Source organism: Sinocyclocheilus anshuiensis, unplaced genomic scaffold, assembly GCF_001515605.1.
Source record: "Sinocyclocheilus anshuiensis isolate Anshui unplaced genomic scaffold, SAMN03320099.WGS_v1.1 scaffold366, whole genome shotgun sequence".
Classification (NCBI taxonomy): domain Eukaryota; kingdom Metazoa; phylum Chordata; class Actinopteri; order Cypriniformes; family Cyprinidae; genus Sinocyclocheilus; species Sinocyclocheilus anshuiensis.
Window position 1 is genome coordinate 586599 of NW_015547673.1, and position 15512 is coordinate 602110.

The 15512-nt window shown below is 39.1% G+C and overlaps 2 protein-coding genes across 4 annotated transcripts in view; both read left to right on the plus strand.

Annotated features, from left to right (window-relative positions):
• LOC107702849 (nucleoplasmin ATPase-like) overlaps window positions 1-852 on the plus strand; it is a 2773-nt gene extending 1921 nt beyond the window's left edge. For all 3 annotated transcript variants that reach the window (XM_016505277.1, XM_016505275.1, XM_016505276.1), the window contains 2 exons: window positions 96-189; window positions 533-852. In XM_016505277.1, coding sequence (XP_016360763.1) covers window positions 96-189; window positions 533-591 — 153 coding nt within the window. In that variant the 3' untranslated portion in view covers window positions 592-852. The remainder of the gene's footprint in view (window positions 1-95; window positions 190-532) is intronic.
• A 131-nt stretch (window positions 853-983) lies between these two features.
• LOC107702805 (aspartate aminotransferase, cytoplasmic-like) lies at window positions 984-14974 on the plus strand. The gene is made up of 8 exons (XM_016505226.1): window positions 984-1248; window positions 3496-3677; window positions 5894-6017; window positions 6611-6828; window positions 7898-8048; window positions 8178-8337; window positions 14296-14438; window positions 14611-14974. Exons 1-8 carry the CDS (start codon window positions 984-986, stop codon window positions 14748-14750), a joined length of 1383 nt encoding a protein of 460 aa, XP_016360712.1. The 3' UTR covers window positions 14751-14974.
• Window positions 14975-15512: the final 538 nt, after the last annotated feature.

The following is a 15512-nucleotide window of genomic DNA, read 5'->3' on the forward strand; positions in this document are numbered from 1 at the left end:
CTCTCTCTATATATATATATACACACACACACACACACACACACACACACACACACACACACACACTGTATGAGTGGATATTTATGTTGTTGCAGATCAGTTTTCCTGGTTTGGAGCTTATTCCTCCTGTCACCTTTAAACTGTGCTCGGGTAAAGGACCTGTGTTCATCTCTGCTCAGCATATAACATGTAAGAGCTTGCATTGGAATACTTATATTCTATTTTATGTTTTTCGGGGTTGGGCAAAACCCACTCTTTTAGCTCCTTGTTAATTCACAAGTGGGAAGCTGACGGTTGCTGACTGGAAATTTGAATTGCAGTGACGGGAAGATTTTAGCGAACTGCAGTTCAAAAGTTTCAACATGGTTACACAGCCAAGCAGTTTCAATAGTCCAACACAAGCATTTTTTTTTTCCAATTGATTGCATACATACATTAATACTGTGAAAACAAACAAAGTTTTAATTCTAAATGGTGCTCAACCATGCCATTTCTAAAAATTCATTTCTGACTTTTTTTTTTTTTTTTGCAGTGAATCCCATTGAAATGACAGAGGGGGAGGATGATGATGATGAGGATGAAGATGATTAAGTGCCAGCGATGAGCTTATTTTGACCATCTGAACCATGATGGGTCCTGTGGGACAATGATTGTGCACCCTGTCAGTATTTGTTGCTAAAACATCACTGTGTCAACATTGAAAAACTGTATTAACTTCAAGTGTTTTAATGCTAATAATAAAATATGACTAATAAAATATCACTCTCACAGTGTAAATAATGGCACATCATTTTATCTTGTGTATTTTTCCTTATCTGTAGAATGAGATGCATACCTAATTGTACACAAAAAATAAAACAAAAAATGCATTTGACTTGAAGTGAGAAATAAAGTATATTCTATTGGTAAAATATTTGTGAATCCCACTTTTGGCATAATGTTAATTATAAAATGTATTTTGATTTCTTAGTTTGATTTCTAGCATGGAGAGGGTACGGCAGAGTTTATGTGACCCGTTGCTAGGAAACAGTCACGCATCTAAGCAACAGACAGTAAACAAACCCTTGCACGTTGTCCTAGAGCTGCAGAATGACTCGTGTTTACAGCGAGGAAAGAAGGTAAAGCACCAGCACGAGATGTCTGCTCGCTTGGTGTTTGATGGCGCCGTGTTCATGCCCTCCCAGATGAAGCTTCTGGAAGATTTCAAGCGAGACACGCACCCTGACAGAGTGAATCTCGCAGGGAGGGGTGAGTGATGTACTGCCTCTGGCCCACACTGGACACAGAATACCCACTGCCTGTAATAATGATCGTCACATAAAAGAAACTTACGAAATCAAAATGTAATTTTAGCTCGTGTTATACTCTTAAGGCCGTTTACATGCTAAATGTAAATAAAAATGTCAGAAATACAGGAAAATGGACCAAACAAATTGATTACGCACTGAACTGGTACATATCTCGTTCGTGAACGAAATGAATGAGTGTACCTGGTCAGTCGGCCATTAAGCATGTCAATCTCGATCAGCAATCAGCAGAAAGCGGATGCAAAGCGCAGTTATAGGTACTGTGCAAATAAACTTGTTTATATATTCATATTTAGCATACAGAACATAACTCAACGTTTAATCCCCGATTTATGAATGTTTAAATGTCTGACCAAACAATTAAAATATTAGTTATGCAAGAAAACCTTGTGCTTTGGTCATCTGAACAACTTATTTAGACTTTATTTAATGAGTAGATTATGCACACATTTTAATAAAGCCAAATCAGTTTCTTGTTATAAGTGAATACGTTCGTTGATTTAAGACACAACAGATAAGACACTCTTTTTCGCCACCTGCTGGCGTATTTATGTAATATGAAGAAATGGTCACTGAACGAATCAGTGAACGAATCTGAACGAATCATTTTGGTGAACGAACTGAAAATGAACGAATCTCTTGAAAGAATCAAAATTTCCATCACTACACTCTGCACGAGTTGCTACCTTGTTGCTAGTTGCGCTTTTTTTTTTCTCGCAAAAAAATTGTCAATTCTCAAGGAATACTAAACCCTAAAAAAGTCAATTTACACTACAGGTTAAAAGTCTGGAATTTATACGTTTTTTTTTTTTTTTTTTTTATTTAATCAAAAAGTTTAAGTAGTTATGCTCACGAAGTGTGAATTTGTTAAATATTATTATAATTTAAAATAACTCTATCGTTACGCCAGTCTTGAGTATTACATGATCATTCAGAAATCATTTTAATGTAGTAATTTGGTATTAACATTTATATATATATATATATCAATGTTGAAAAATTTGTGGAAACGGTCGTACTTTTTTGTCAGGATTATTGAGGAACAAAATTCACAGCATTTAACTGAAATTGGAATCTTTTGTAACATTATAAATGTCTTTACTGTCACTTTTCATTCATTTAACGTGTCTTTTAATGTGTTCTTTAAATGTTAATTTCTTTAATAATAATAATAATAATAAATCGTACCCCAAACTTACCTCAAAATATTAAGCAGTACAACAGTTTTCAACATTGATAATAAGAAATGTTTCTTTGAGCAGCAAATTGGCATATCAGAATGATTTCTGAAGGATCATGTAACACTAAAAAGTGGCGTAATGATGATGAAAATTCAGCTTTGAAATCACAGGAATAAATTACTTTTTAAATTATATTCAAATAGAAAATCATTATTATAAATTGAAATATGATTTCACAATATTACTGTTTTTACTGTATTTTTGATCAAATAAATGCAGCTTTGGTGAGCAGAAAAGACTAATTTGAACAACATTGAAAAAAATCTTAATCATTCCAAACCTTTGACTGTTAAGTGTACATCTTTCTTCTAGCCCCGTTCACACTGCCAGCGACAAAGCGACATGCTCCCATTCATTTTCAATGGATAGCTGGCGACTTCCGGCGACACGAACGACAGTGACCGTTGGCGAGTATGTGGGCGTGTCAAGCGATGCGAGTCAAGCGACAAAAGTTAAAGGGGTCATATGATGCTTTTTTAAAGATCATTATTTTGTGTATTTGGTGTAACAGAATATGTTGACATGCTACATGATGCGTAGAAAAGAAACTGTTGGCTGTTGAAGAGAGTTTGATTCATACGTTGATGGTTCGAGTTGTTATTTATATGATGAAGTGAGCAGTTTAGCTCCGGTTAATGATTTAATGCACGGGCACTGCTGTAGTTTATATAACAACATTCTCCAACAGAAGAATGGTACTTTTATTTCGTTTAAGTCTAATTCCTAGTCATATTAGAATGATATCTTCGTTTTAAAGGCAATATATATAGTTTGTGATTGCATTTTATATGTCCAGACTTGCAGTCTACCAATAACATTAGAGCGACAGCAGTAGGAACGCCCACAAGCGTCTTCACAGCACAGAGTCGCTGGCAGTGTGAACGGGGCTTAATGCACACACAACTCTGCCTGTTTACAATCAAATGTACATTTCTATCTTTCTATAGAGTATGTTGGAGAGCATGGACACACCACATGGCTTCCTCCTGTACGAAAAATCAAGCAGCAAATTTCCACAGACCCGACTCTAACCCCAAAGTACCCACACATCCTTGGGATCCCAGAATTCACCAGAAGGGCAACTCAACTTGCATTGGGCAAAGATAGCCCTGCCATTGTGGAAAGCAGGGTAACATCTTTTTAATTATTTATCTTTCTATAAAATATATTCCCACAATTGTTGAAAGCTCACATAAATCCCCAGTCTCGACTGATCAATAGTGACTTGCAAGCTGAATACACTGATAACGTTCAGGAGGCTTGGTACATACCCACTGTGTAGTTTGTTTGTAGATGGTGTAAAGCCGGTCGCCTTTAACTCTATCTGGAAATGTCAGTGCAAGCTGTAAACCGCATATAGCTTTTGATTATTGAACTACAGAGATGATGTGACGCAAATGGATTAGTCACCCATGTCAAACAATAGAAATATTCGTGCTGAATAGAAACTAACCTCCACTGATCACTTTACTATTAATAGACTGGTTAGTTAATATGCAGGTTAAGACAATTATAGGCCTGACACAATGCCCAGTTTTCAACCTTAAGCAACCTTAACCAATTTCCTTCAACCTTAAAGGGATAGTTCACCCAAAAATGAAAATTTGATGTTTTAATTACTCACCCTCCGTGTACACACCTCACGCACCGGATGCCGTGGGCGCGCTCAAAGCAGTTGGACATAGTGGTGTATTAGAGGTAAAATATGATATAAATACTGTTCGGTTTCTCGCACAAACCGATCGTTTCATGTCTTAGGACATCAATGTGTCGTCACGAGCCGCAGGGTTTAATTTGGATTTGTCTGTGCATGTTTTTTTTACTCTCATAGATTTTGTTACCATTGCCATGCATTATACGACTGATAGACTGCAACGGCTGGAGTTAAAAATCTTCGTTTGTGTTCTACTGAAGAAACAAAGTCACCTACATCTTGGATGCCCTGTGGGTAAGCAGATAAACATCAAATTTTCATTTTTGGGTGAACTATCCCTTTAAGCTTTTTGACCAGATGGAACAAGCAAATCCACATGATTTAAACGAGGAATGCAGAGCAATGATTTCCTACCAGGGCTCATGCGTACTCCAGGGGGTACTTAAGGTTGTTAAACCTATAAAACAGAAATTGTGACCTTTTGGTTTCTTTTATAAATAAATTTGACATTTGGTCTTTCTCAGAAAAAGTTTCTCCAGAAAAAGTCCCCCAGAACTGTCAAAACTTGTGACAGACAAACAAGCTCAGGTGTCTTATTATGGTGAGCCTGTTTTTCATGCACAGTCAGGATTGGGCATCATGCCCAGTTCAAAGGCAGGGCACATGTGTCCACAAACTTATGTTTGAGTCGACTTAATTTTGAATGCAACTTCCAAAAAATGGTATCTTTGATTATTAAAATGTATAATTTACATATAAATTTACATTGCATTTCACACACAATGTTTTTGTATTTACTGCACTGCTTTTTCCATGTTTTCTATGTTGAAAACAATGTTGTTCAGTTGTTTATCCAACATTTCACAATTGTGCTGTCTCACACGACACGGTTTTCTAAAAAATGCTGCACTCAAGTTAAAAGTAGTTCAAGTCATGAAAACTCTCGAATAGTTTTAGCATATTAATTTATTTGTTAGTGTATTTACTATTTGCCGATTAGAAGACCAAATACACCAAATGCACGCTGCTGCAGAGCAAATATGGACTTGTTACTGCCAACAGACACCCAGACATATTGCTGTGAGCATAAATTCTGTAGCAGTTCTAGACAGGTGGAGATGGAGGAGGTGGAGGGTTCCAGAGGAACTGCACTGCAGGAATAGCTTACAGCGAACGCTGAACCAGACTATTTAAATACTAAGCAAGCAATCTCATTGGCCGGTCAGCTTGTGACATGTAGTAAATGATGTAGTTGCTAGCAGATTGCATGTAAAGGACCTGCCATCTAGCATTTTATGACTGAAATAAATATTTCAACTTTTTAAAAATATCTGTAGACCCTGCTTTTTTTCTGCACAAATGGTCTCTTGCAGTATCTTGCACCAATGGACCAATAACTCCTAAAATTCTTGACATCCCTGTGCACATTATTAATTTGTTTTGGTTGTTTTCATTTAATGTGAATCAGGAATAATAATACTAAAAATGTCCACTTTTGTCAAATCAATGATTTTTGTATTTTTGTATCTTCTATAGTATCAACACACTTCTGGTTTGGCATAATTAAAGGCTATTTGAGCCTTGCCGAGGGGGCAAATAAGACAAAAAGGAGTCGGGAAATACTTGTGTTGTGGATTAGATTTAGTTTCCAAATCACCCACTCAGATGAAATGTGTTTGGAAATGTGGTAGGTGTTCGGCATCCAAACAGTTGGATGTACTGGAGCAGTGCGTTTGGGTGCTGAGTTACTGAGATCCTGCTACTGTTCAAGCTCTTCCTGGAGTGGACCCATCTTGCTCTCCTCTCCCTGTGACGGTGGGTACAAAATGTACACATGCAATGCAGAGTTTGTTCTATTATGTAGAACGTTCAAGGGTCAGTCGCACTAACTTTGACATAAAGGGGCATTAAGTTACACCTTACTCACTTCTAAATATTTTTGCGTTGCATCTACAAAACTTGACCATTAAAAGATTAAACTTAAATCTACATATAAACTAAATACCAGGAGTAATGTCTGCAATAAAAAAATAGCAGATTGACTGAATTGCATAAATAAGCTTGTTTTGCCTGGCAGACTTCCTTAGACATATATGACATATGACAGTATATGATAATGCTGATGTTTACACGTTTAGGCTTAAATTCCAAGTGAGAGAACATTAAGTGTATAAATTACTAAATTGTTAGACAAACCTAACCTAAACAATGTGCCTTTGTGTGCATTGGTCTGTGTTGTGCATGTCAAATAAAATTGAGAAATGTCATATTATTCCAATAACTTGTGAATGGCTGGTGTAACACTACTCAGTAGTTTTAGAACAAACCTAAAGTTGAACCCTACAAATATTTGAGTTTTGAATATGCAGTTGTAGCACATGTATTCATTTCTCTATCATTTCTTGAAGACTCACTAGCAGGCACCTTTAAGGCAGCAGGAATTGAAGATGTGCAATATTACCGGTACTGGGATGCAGAATCCAATGGAGTGTGTGTGGAAAACATGGTGCTTGACTTGGAGAATGCTCCGGAACAATGTGTGGTGGTCCTGTTTGCTCCAGGCCACCGTCCCACCGGTGCTGAACTTTCTCAGGAGGACTGGAAACGTGTGGCTGAGGTCATGGTGGTACGGTTTCACAATGAAACACGAAATCAAGCTTAGAAACTCTTTCCCGATTGGGTAGAGTGAGAGAGTTCAATAATTTATAGCATTCATTATCAGGTGTGTAAGGCTAGTTAGACCTTTCAGGGTAAGATCAAATTTACTTCAGCTTCACTAAACATCTCACCATGAGGATGAGAGACTTTCTGAAGTTTTTTAACACTTTCTTTCACATTTTCCTATCCATAATTCATAGTCTCTATGCACTCTTGTTAAAACAAGTAAACAAATAGTTATGGTTAATAAATGCTATCAGATGTATAGGGTACAACAGCACTAAAGGCACACCTTAAGGAAGATGTGCTTTTCACTGCTTGCATAGTGCATGACTGCAGAAAAACAACAAATATTTTATTATATGATATGATGAATGTAACATTTTGAAATATAATGGCTTCATAAATATTGTGATTACCTTTAAGGTGCACACCAAACTTAATAAATTGTATTAACCATCTTAATTTAACCATTTCATGTTGACAAATGGAAAAATCAGCCATCTATTTATTATCATGTTAATTATTGTACCTTTAAGGATGCTTTATATATATATATATATACAGTATATATATATTCAAAATAAAAAAATATTAGATCATTTGATTCTCATTAGCTACATAAGTCTATAACATAAAAAAATATATATATTAGATCTAATTAGCGCAGAATCAACTTTGCATTGCTGCCCACAATCGCATCAAAGATCAGCCAAATTTACAGATGCAATATGAAACGTGGATGTTTAGGAAAGTGTTGCAAGTTTTTGTGCCACCTAATGGTTTAAAGGAGAATAAAATCAAATTTACCTATTACCCTGGTGCGCTTTTAGTCCTGTTGAAACCCTAATACTAGACTGACCATTAATGGTTTTGATCTCATCATGATTAGTTTATATATAGCATAGTTCAAGCTTTTATCACTAATAGCCACAGAGTGGGTGAGTAGTGTTTGATATATAATGGTTCCTTGAATGAAGCACCTGTTAAGCAAAAGTCAGTCTTTCAATCCCATTCTGTCTCTTTCTCTTGATTAGAAGCGCCAGTTATTTGCATTCTTCTTGATGTCTGCCCAAGGCTTGTGCAGTGGTTCTCTTGAACAAGATGCCTGGCCTGTTCGTCACTGCGTGTCTTTGGGGCTTGAACTTCTCTGTGCTCAATCTTTTTCTCACAACTTTGGCCTTTATGGTGTGTTTTGTAACCATTTGTAACTGAGCTATAGTTTAGATATTACTCCAAAAACATGTCTAAATGTGATTTACTCATGAGTAAATAATCTTGGGCTACTAGAATTATATTGGATATTCACGTTGACAGGCGAGAGAGTGGGGCATCTTCTCTGCGTTTTAAAGCAGAACCTGCTGGCTGTACAATCTCAAGCTGAGAAACTTGTTCAGACGCTTTGGTCCTGCCCACCGATGGAAGGGGCCAGGGTGGTTGCCACCGTATTAAGTAATCCTGCCCATCTAGCTGACTGGTAAGACTTAATCCCTTCATTCACCTCTGCTCTAGTTTGTTGCTAGTCCAGCATTCTATTAAGCCTGGCATTGTACACTACAGTGGGTAAAGAATCGCCACTCTTTAAAATAATCAAATTTTGTTGCTTTGCAGCCTGAAATGAAGATGGGCACAGTTTTTGTTTTATCCAGCTGTATTTACTCAATGCAACTTATAACATCCAAGTGAAAGATATAACACCAATATTTCAGAAAAAAATAATAATAATAACAAAACAATCACTGAGTTGGAAAAAGGATCACCCCCTTGTGTCAGTATTTTGTTGAACCACCTTTTGCTTTAATTACAGCCTTTAGTCTGTTGGGATATGTTGTCTTTACTAACTTTGCACATCTAGACTTTGCAATATTTGCCCACTTTTCTTTGCAGAACTGCTCAAGTTCAGTTAAATTTTATGGTGACTGTTTGTGGACTGCAGTCTTCAAGTCATTCCACAGATTTTCAATGGGGTTTGAGTCTGGGCTCTGACTAGGCCGTGCAAGGACATTCAACTTTTTCTCCTTCAACCACTGTGTGCTCAGTTTTGCTGTGTGCTTTGTGTCACTGTCATGTTGGAAGGTAAACCTTCTTCCCATTGACAACTTTCTGGCAGAGGGCAGCAGATTTTCTTCAAGAATTTGAAGGTATTTTGCCCCATGAATTTTTCCTTCAATCCTGACAAGTGCTCCAGTCCCTGCTGCAGAGAAACACCCCCAGAACAGGATATTACCACCTCCATGCTTTACTATAGGAATGGGGTTATTTGGATGGTGAGCTTTATTGGATTTCCGCCAGATATATTGTTTGGTGTTGAGGACAAATAATTCAATTTTATTCTCATCTGCCTCAGGATCTTCAAGGTGTGTTTTGGCAAAGCTCAGTCTGACTGCATGTGGCCTTTCTTGAGGAGTGGATTTTTTTCTTGCAATCCTCCCATACAAGCCACATGTGTGGAGAATCTGTGATATTATTGTCACATGCACATAATGACCACTCTTTGTCATAATTTTCTGCAGCCGCTTCAGAGTTGCTGTAGGTCTCTTGGTCGCCTCTCTGACCAGTTTCCTCCTGACTCTTTCATCTAGTTTGGAGCGACGTCCTGATCCAGGGAGGGTCTGTGTTGTACCAAATACCTTCCACTTATTATTAGCACTGTGCTTCTTGGCATTGTTAAAGCCTTTGACATTTTTTTTGTATCCATCTCCTGACTTGTGCCTGTCCACAACTTTATCCTGGAGATCTTTTGACAGTGCCTTGCCACCCACAGTTGATTGTTTGCTTCAGTTGCACTACCAAGGACTGAAATGCTCCAGGAAAGTTATTTTCATGCTGAGCTGATTAAAATGAGCACAGCTGATCACAGTTGAAAGTCAAATGGCTTTGTGTGCTATTGAGAATGTGATTAGCTACACCTCATTGAGTTTACAAGTCATTTTTAGGAGGGGGTGAACCTTTTTCCAACTCAGTGATTCTGTTTTTTTATTCTTATTATATGTTGGTGTTATCTTTCACTTGGCTGTTGACATTTGTTTGGCTGTAACAAAATGTGATTATTTTAAAGGGGGGTGATTTTTTTCTATACCCACTGTATGTATATTGTTGGCTTTGGAATTGCTTATGTTCCTCTATTTATTTACAGCATTGTGTATTGTCATAAAGTTTTTAATTGAGAATTGTATTTATTAATTTTAACTCATTACCTAATATATACAGTAGTGACCTCACAAAGTATTTGGATGCTTAAGTCACACTTGGTGTGCATGAATAACAGTACATAAAAGTATCAAGCCCAGTGGCATGTGAAAACAAATGAGGTTCCCTATCGATACTTCACTCGTACTGCATCTGCTAAGACGCTATGGGAAAACTCCTTTTTCTCCGATGACTGGAGCTTTTTCAATAATGCAGTGTAACTGCACGGCCATTGGTTCGTGCAGTAAATTAAAAAGCAAACCAATGGCTCGGCAGCAGTGATGAATTTACTGGTGAAAGGAGCCATAGAAATGGTTCCCCCAGGTCAGAGCGAGTCAGGCTTTACAGCCGTTACTTCCTCGTCCCCAAAAACGGTGGCAGTCTTCGATCCATCCTCCATCTCAGATGCCTGAACTGCGCCCTTATGAAACGGCCGTTTAGGATGATTACTTTGAAACAGATCCTCTCGCAAGTGTGCCCAGGGGACTGGTTCTTTTCTCTGGATCTGAAAGACGCATACTTTCACATCCAGATAGCGCCCCCATCACAGACGATTCTTGAGATTCGCCTTTGAGGGAGTGGCATATCAATACATGGTCCTTCCATTCGGACTGTCCCTAGCTCCTCGCACTTTTACGAAGTGCTCCACTCTGAGACAGATGGGAATCCGCATTCTGAATTACCTCGACGACTGGCTCGTTTTAGCCCAGTCGGAGGACGAGCTACTATCTCACAGATCCTTTCTCTTCAGCCACTTGGAATGCCTGGGACTCAGGGTCAATTTTGCCAAGAGCGCTCTGTCTCCCAGCCAACAGATGTCGTTTCTGGGAGCAGTTTTCGACTCAGCCCAAAAAAATGCTCTGGCCTCTTTCAAAATAGGAGTATCTCGCCCCTTCAAGGCGTTTAAGAAGATGCTAGGTCTTATGGCCTCTGCGTCTCCAGTACTACAGCTGGGCTTGCTCCGTATGCAGCCCCTTTAGTACTGGCTGAAACTGCTAGTTCCGTCCCACGCCTGGCGTCACGGACATCTTCATATCAAGGTGAACCAGGCCTGTGTGGCAGCTCTGGCCCCTTGGAAAGACTCTCATTGGATGGAACGGGATGTGACCCTGGGAATGGTCTGCAGAAGGAAGGTAGTCTCGATAGACGCTTCCAACATGGGTTGGGGACTTATTTTTTCGAAGGACACGGACGCGTTGGCCCGCAACTGGCCCAACCTTCTCCTTTACACTTTCCCCCCAATCGCCCTGATCCCCCAGGTAATCAGGTGAATCAGGGAACAATAGCACAGGGTTCTGTTGGTAGCCCCGTTCTGGAGGAACCAGCACTGGTTCGCAGAGCTGTCCCAGCTGCTTGAAGCAGCTCCATGGCCCATTCCCATTCCCCTGAGACGAGACCTCCTCTCTCAGGCAAACAGAACTATTTGGCACCCCCAGTCTGAGCTGTGGGCCCTGCACCTCTGGCCTCTCGATGGGAGCCTGAGGACCTCCCCAAGAGTGTTTTAAATACAATATCTCAGGCTAGAGCACCGTCCACGAGACACTTCTATGCCCTTAAATGGTCATTCTTCTCCGCCTGGTGCACGACCCGCGGTGAAGACCCAGCTTCATGCGACATATCTCTGATATTGTCTTTCCTGCAAGAGCTGTTGGAAAAGGGCCGTTTCCCTTCTACGCTCAAGGTCTATGTAGCAGCTATAGCAGCCTATCACGCTCCTATAGCAGGCCAATCGGTGGGCAGGAACAACCTGGGTGTTCGCTTCTTGAAAGGGTCTAGGAGGCTTAACCCGCCACAGTCCCTAAATGGGATCTGTCCATGGTACTGAGGGCTCTAAGGAGCCCTCCCTTTGAGCCGCTGCAATCCGTTGACCTTCGTCCCCTGATGCTGAAAACCGTTCTGCTACTGGCGTTAGCATTGGTAAAGCGGATGAGAGATCTACAGGCGCTCTCTGTGAGCCCCTCTTGCCTGGAATTCGAGCCCAACGACTCTAAGATCATCCTGAAACCAAGGCTCAGGTACATACCTAAGGTGCTCTCCACTCCGTTCAGAGCACAGGTGATAACTCTATCGGCACTTCCTCCCTTGGAGGAAGACCAGGAGTTAAAACTACTCTGCCCTGTCAGGGCATTGAAGATTTATATCGAGTGTTCCGCCCCAATCAGGCAGTCGGAACAACTCTTTATATGCTTTGGTGGCCGCACCAGAGGGTTTCTGGTCACTAAGCAGAGACTCTCCAAATGGGTAGTTGACCCTATTGCACTAGTTTACTCCTCTTTGGGCCTACACTGCCCCATGGGAGTAAGAGCCCATTCGACTAGAGGCATTGCCTCATCTTGGGCTTGGTCTAGCGGTGTGTCCATTGTAGAAATCTGTGCGGCGGCCGGCTAGGTTCTATAATCTGGACGTCCCGACCTTACAGGCCCGGGTCCTTTCTGCTTAATGGGCTCAGTCTTGCCTCAGGGCAAAAACCAGTCTTAGGCTTGCCTACCTGCGCTCTTGGCCCTCACAGAGTGCCGAGGCTGTAGGTTTTTCTTCCTAGAACGCTTACTTATGGCTGGACTGACCTCTACGAGTTTAACCCTATTGCTTCCTGCGGGGCTTCCCTGCAAAATTACTTGTCCCTCTGGAGCCTTTGTGGTGCTTAAGGCAAGTATGAGTCGTTCCTCTAAGCATAGAATGGCGGGATTATACTGGTTCCCCATAGCGTCTTAGCAGACGCAGTACGAGTGAAGTACCGATAGGGAACGTACTTGGTTACAAATGTAACCTCGGTTCCCTGAGAAACGGGAACGAGTACTGCGTACTTAGCCATGCTATGCAGCTGCACGACTCAGTCGTTGCTTCAGTCGAAGTAACCTGAGAATCCTATGGCGACATGCCCGCTTATAAAGCCAGATGGCCCCACCCATATTGGTAGGCTCTGGCGGGCTTCATCGACATGCATCTCCACTGCCGAGCCATTGGTTCGTTTTTTTTAATTTACTGTATGAACCAATGGCCATACAGGAGTTTTCCCATAGCATCTTAGCAGACGCAGTACTCGTTCCCGTATCTCAGGGAACCGGGGTTACGTTTGTAACCGAGTACATTTTCTCAGAAGTAACTTGAGTTTGCTAGCTTTTTAAAAAAAAATATTTTATACTATGATTTTGGTTTCCTAGTCTAGTTGTTTAACTCTGTGACAAATTGTTTATGTTTCTGTATATATGTTTTGGATGAAATTGTCTACTAAATGCATAAATTCAAATGTAATTTTCCAAAGCATTTTGTATTGTCATAAACCTTTTAATTAATAGTGATTGATTGATTGATTGATTGATTGATTTCTAATTTATTGTGACCTCACAAAGTATTTGGATGCTTAATATGCATGAATATAATAAACTTGTTTCCGCCACGGGATAAAAAAATAAAAAGGTGAATGCAAATATTATCTCTCAATTCAGACTTTTTTCTCACAATTTCAAGGGGAAAAAAAACACAGAAATGTGAGATATAAATGCTGAATTATATCACAGAAAATTTTTTTGAATTGGGATATATAAACTCTTTCTCAAAAATTCTCAAATTGTGGGAAAAAGTACAAATTATGAGACACAAATTTGCAATTACCTTTATTTTTTATTTATTGTGTTTAGTTTAGTTTTTTAATTCCTTGGTGGAAACAAACTTCCATACAAATGCCATTAAATTATAGTACATGCAAAATATGCAAACCATGTGCAAACAAATGATGCTATGATGAGTTTTTCTCAGATTTTCTAACTATTTTGCAATCATTTTTATCAAGCTGCTATGAAGGTGATTTTTAGTAGACGCATGCAGTTAGGCTTCTTTTATTTTCTCTTCCATTTAGTTTGACATTTTGTCACAATGCAAAGGCTTAAGTATACAAACACGTTTTACACACATGTGGCCATGAATAAACAAAGCCCTTAAAAAACTCCACTTTAGTATTAGAACATCTGATTGTCACAGTCTCTTTACATCAAAGCTGCCAGAACAGATTAGTTTGTTCTTGACCATGAGAATTTCAGTCAAGCGTACTGTTCAAATGCAATGGGAAATCAATTACCTCTGAAATAACTATTGCAAATCAAGAAAATCTCGATCTGAACATTACCACTTGTGATTATGATTGAGATGAAAACATGCCCAAGGCTTTCTATTCTTTATGCATGAACTGTCCTGAAATTAAAAACTGCTCGTTTTATTATTCAGCAAATGAGTCTGCTGTTTTTCTCAGGCAGGAGAGTGTGAAGGCCATTGCTGAACGCTGCATGCTAATCCGAGAGCGTTTGCGTGAGAGACTGAGGCTTCTGGGTGGTCCGTGGCAGTGGGATCACATAATAAAACCTGGAGGGCTTTATTGCTGTTTTGGACTCAACAGTGAGTGATACATATTACATAATACATGCATATGGTTATTATAGCCTAATGCAACTTTCTTCAATATTTTTGAACTAGCAGTTCAGCATAACAGTGCTAACATTATAAAGGGGAGCTCAATACATCAGTATACATTTAAATGCGCAATAATCAGTTTCATGTTCTCTATCAGCTCAACAGGTTGACTACCTGGTTCAGAAGAAACATATCTACTTGTTACCCAATGGGTGTCTGAATGTTAGTGCCATTAACAGCCGTAACCTGGACTATGTTGCTGAATCCATACATCAAGCCTTAAGCTCGAAACTCTGATCTCACTTCACACTAGAACTTCAACTTCATCTGTAGTATGCCTTCAGCTATGCATTGGGAATTTCTGTCTTTGTATGTAAATTTCAAATATATTCAAGCGAACTATTAACTTTCTTTGGCTTAACTTTTACCGAAGGCTGTAATGCAGACAGATCTGCAATCAGCATTGCTGGTTTCCTATTTTATAATTATTAGTTATTTAGTTTTTTGTGATATATTTATAGGTCAGACTGTTTTTGATGGGGCCGAAAGAATTAACTCATAAAAAATAAAAGAACATCTGTATATCAGTCACAGTGTGATGCCACTTATCAAGCAACATTCTCACATTTCTCTCCCATACAACAATCAGAAGAATATTCATTACCATATTCACACATCAGTATCCAAAACATGTAATGGCATGGTCTGAAATGAAAGATACAATTTTTTAATCAGCTGTTATTTATTTATTTATTTCCCCCCAGTTTTTGATGGAGATAAAAGCATATATTTTTATGATTTCAATTATTAGCTTTAATAAAAACGAAGATAATATATTTTCTTTCTCTTTATATTTTTATATCAATACGGTACAAGATTATCCTATTTAAATTAATGTGATAAATGAGTTAGGACAAAAGTAATCTAAAAGTATTCAAAAAGTAGGCTGATTACAATATATTACCTAATATGTGTAATGTAATGGATTATGTTACTAACTACAACTTTTGTCATGTAATTTGGAATCAGTAACAGACTACAATTTGTAAGTAATCTACC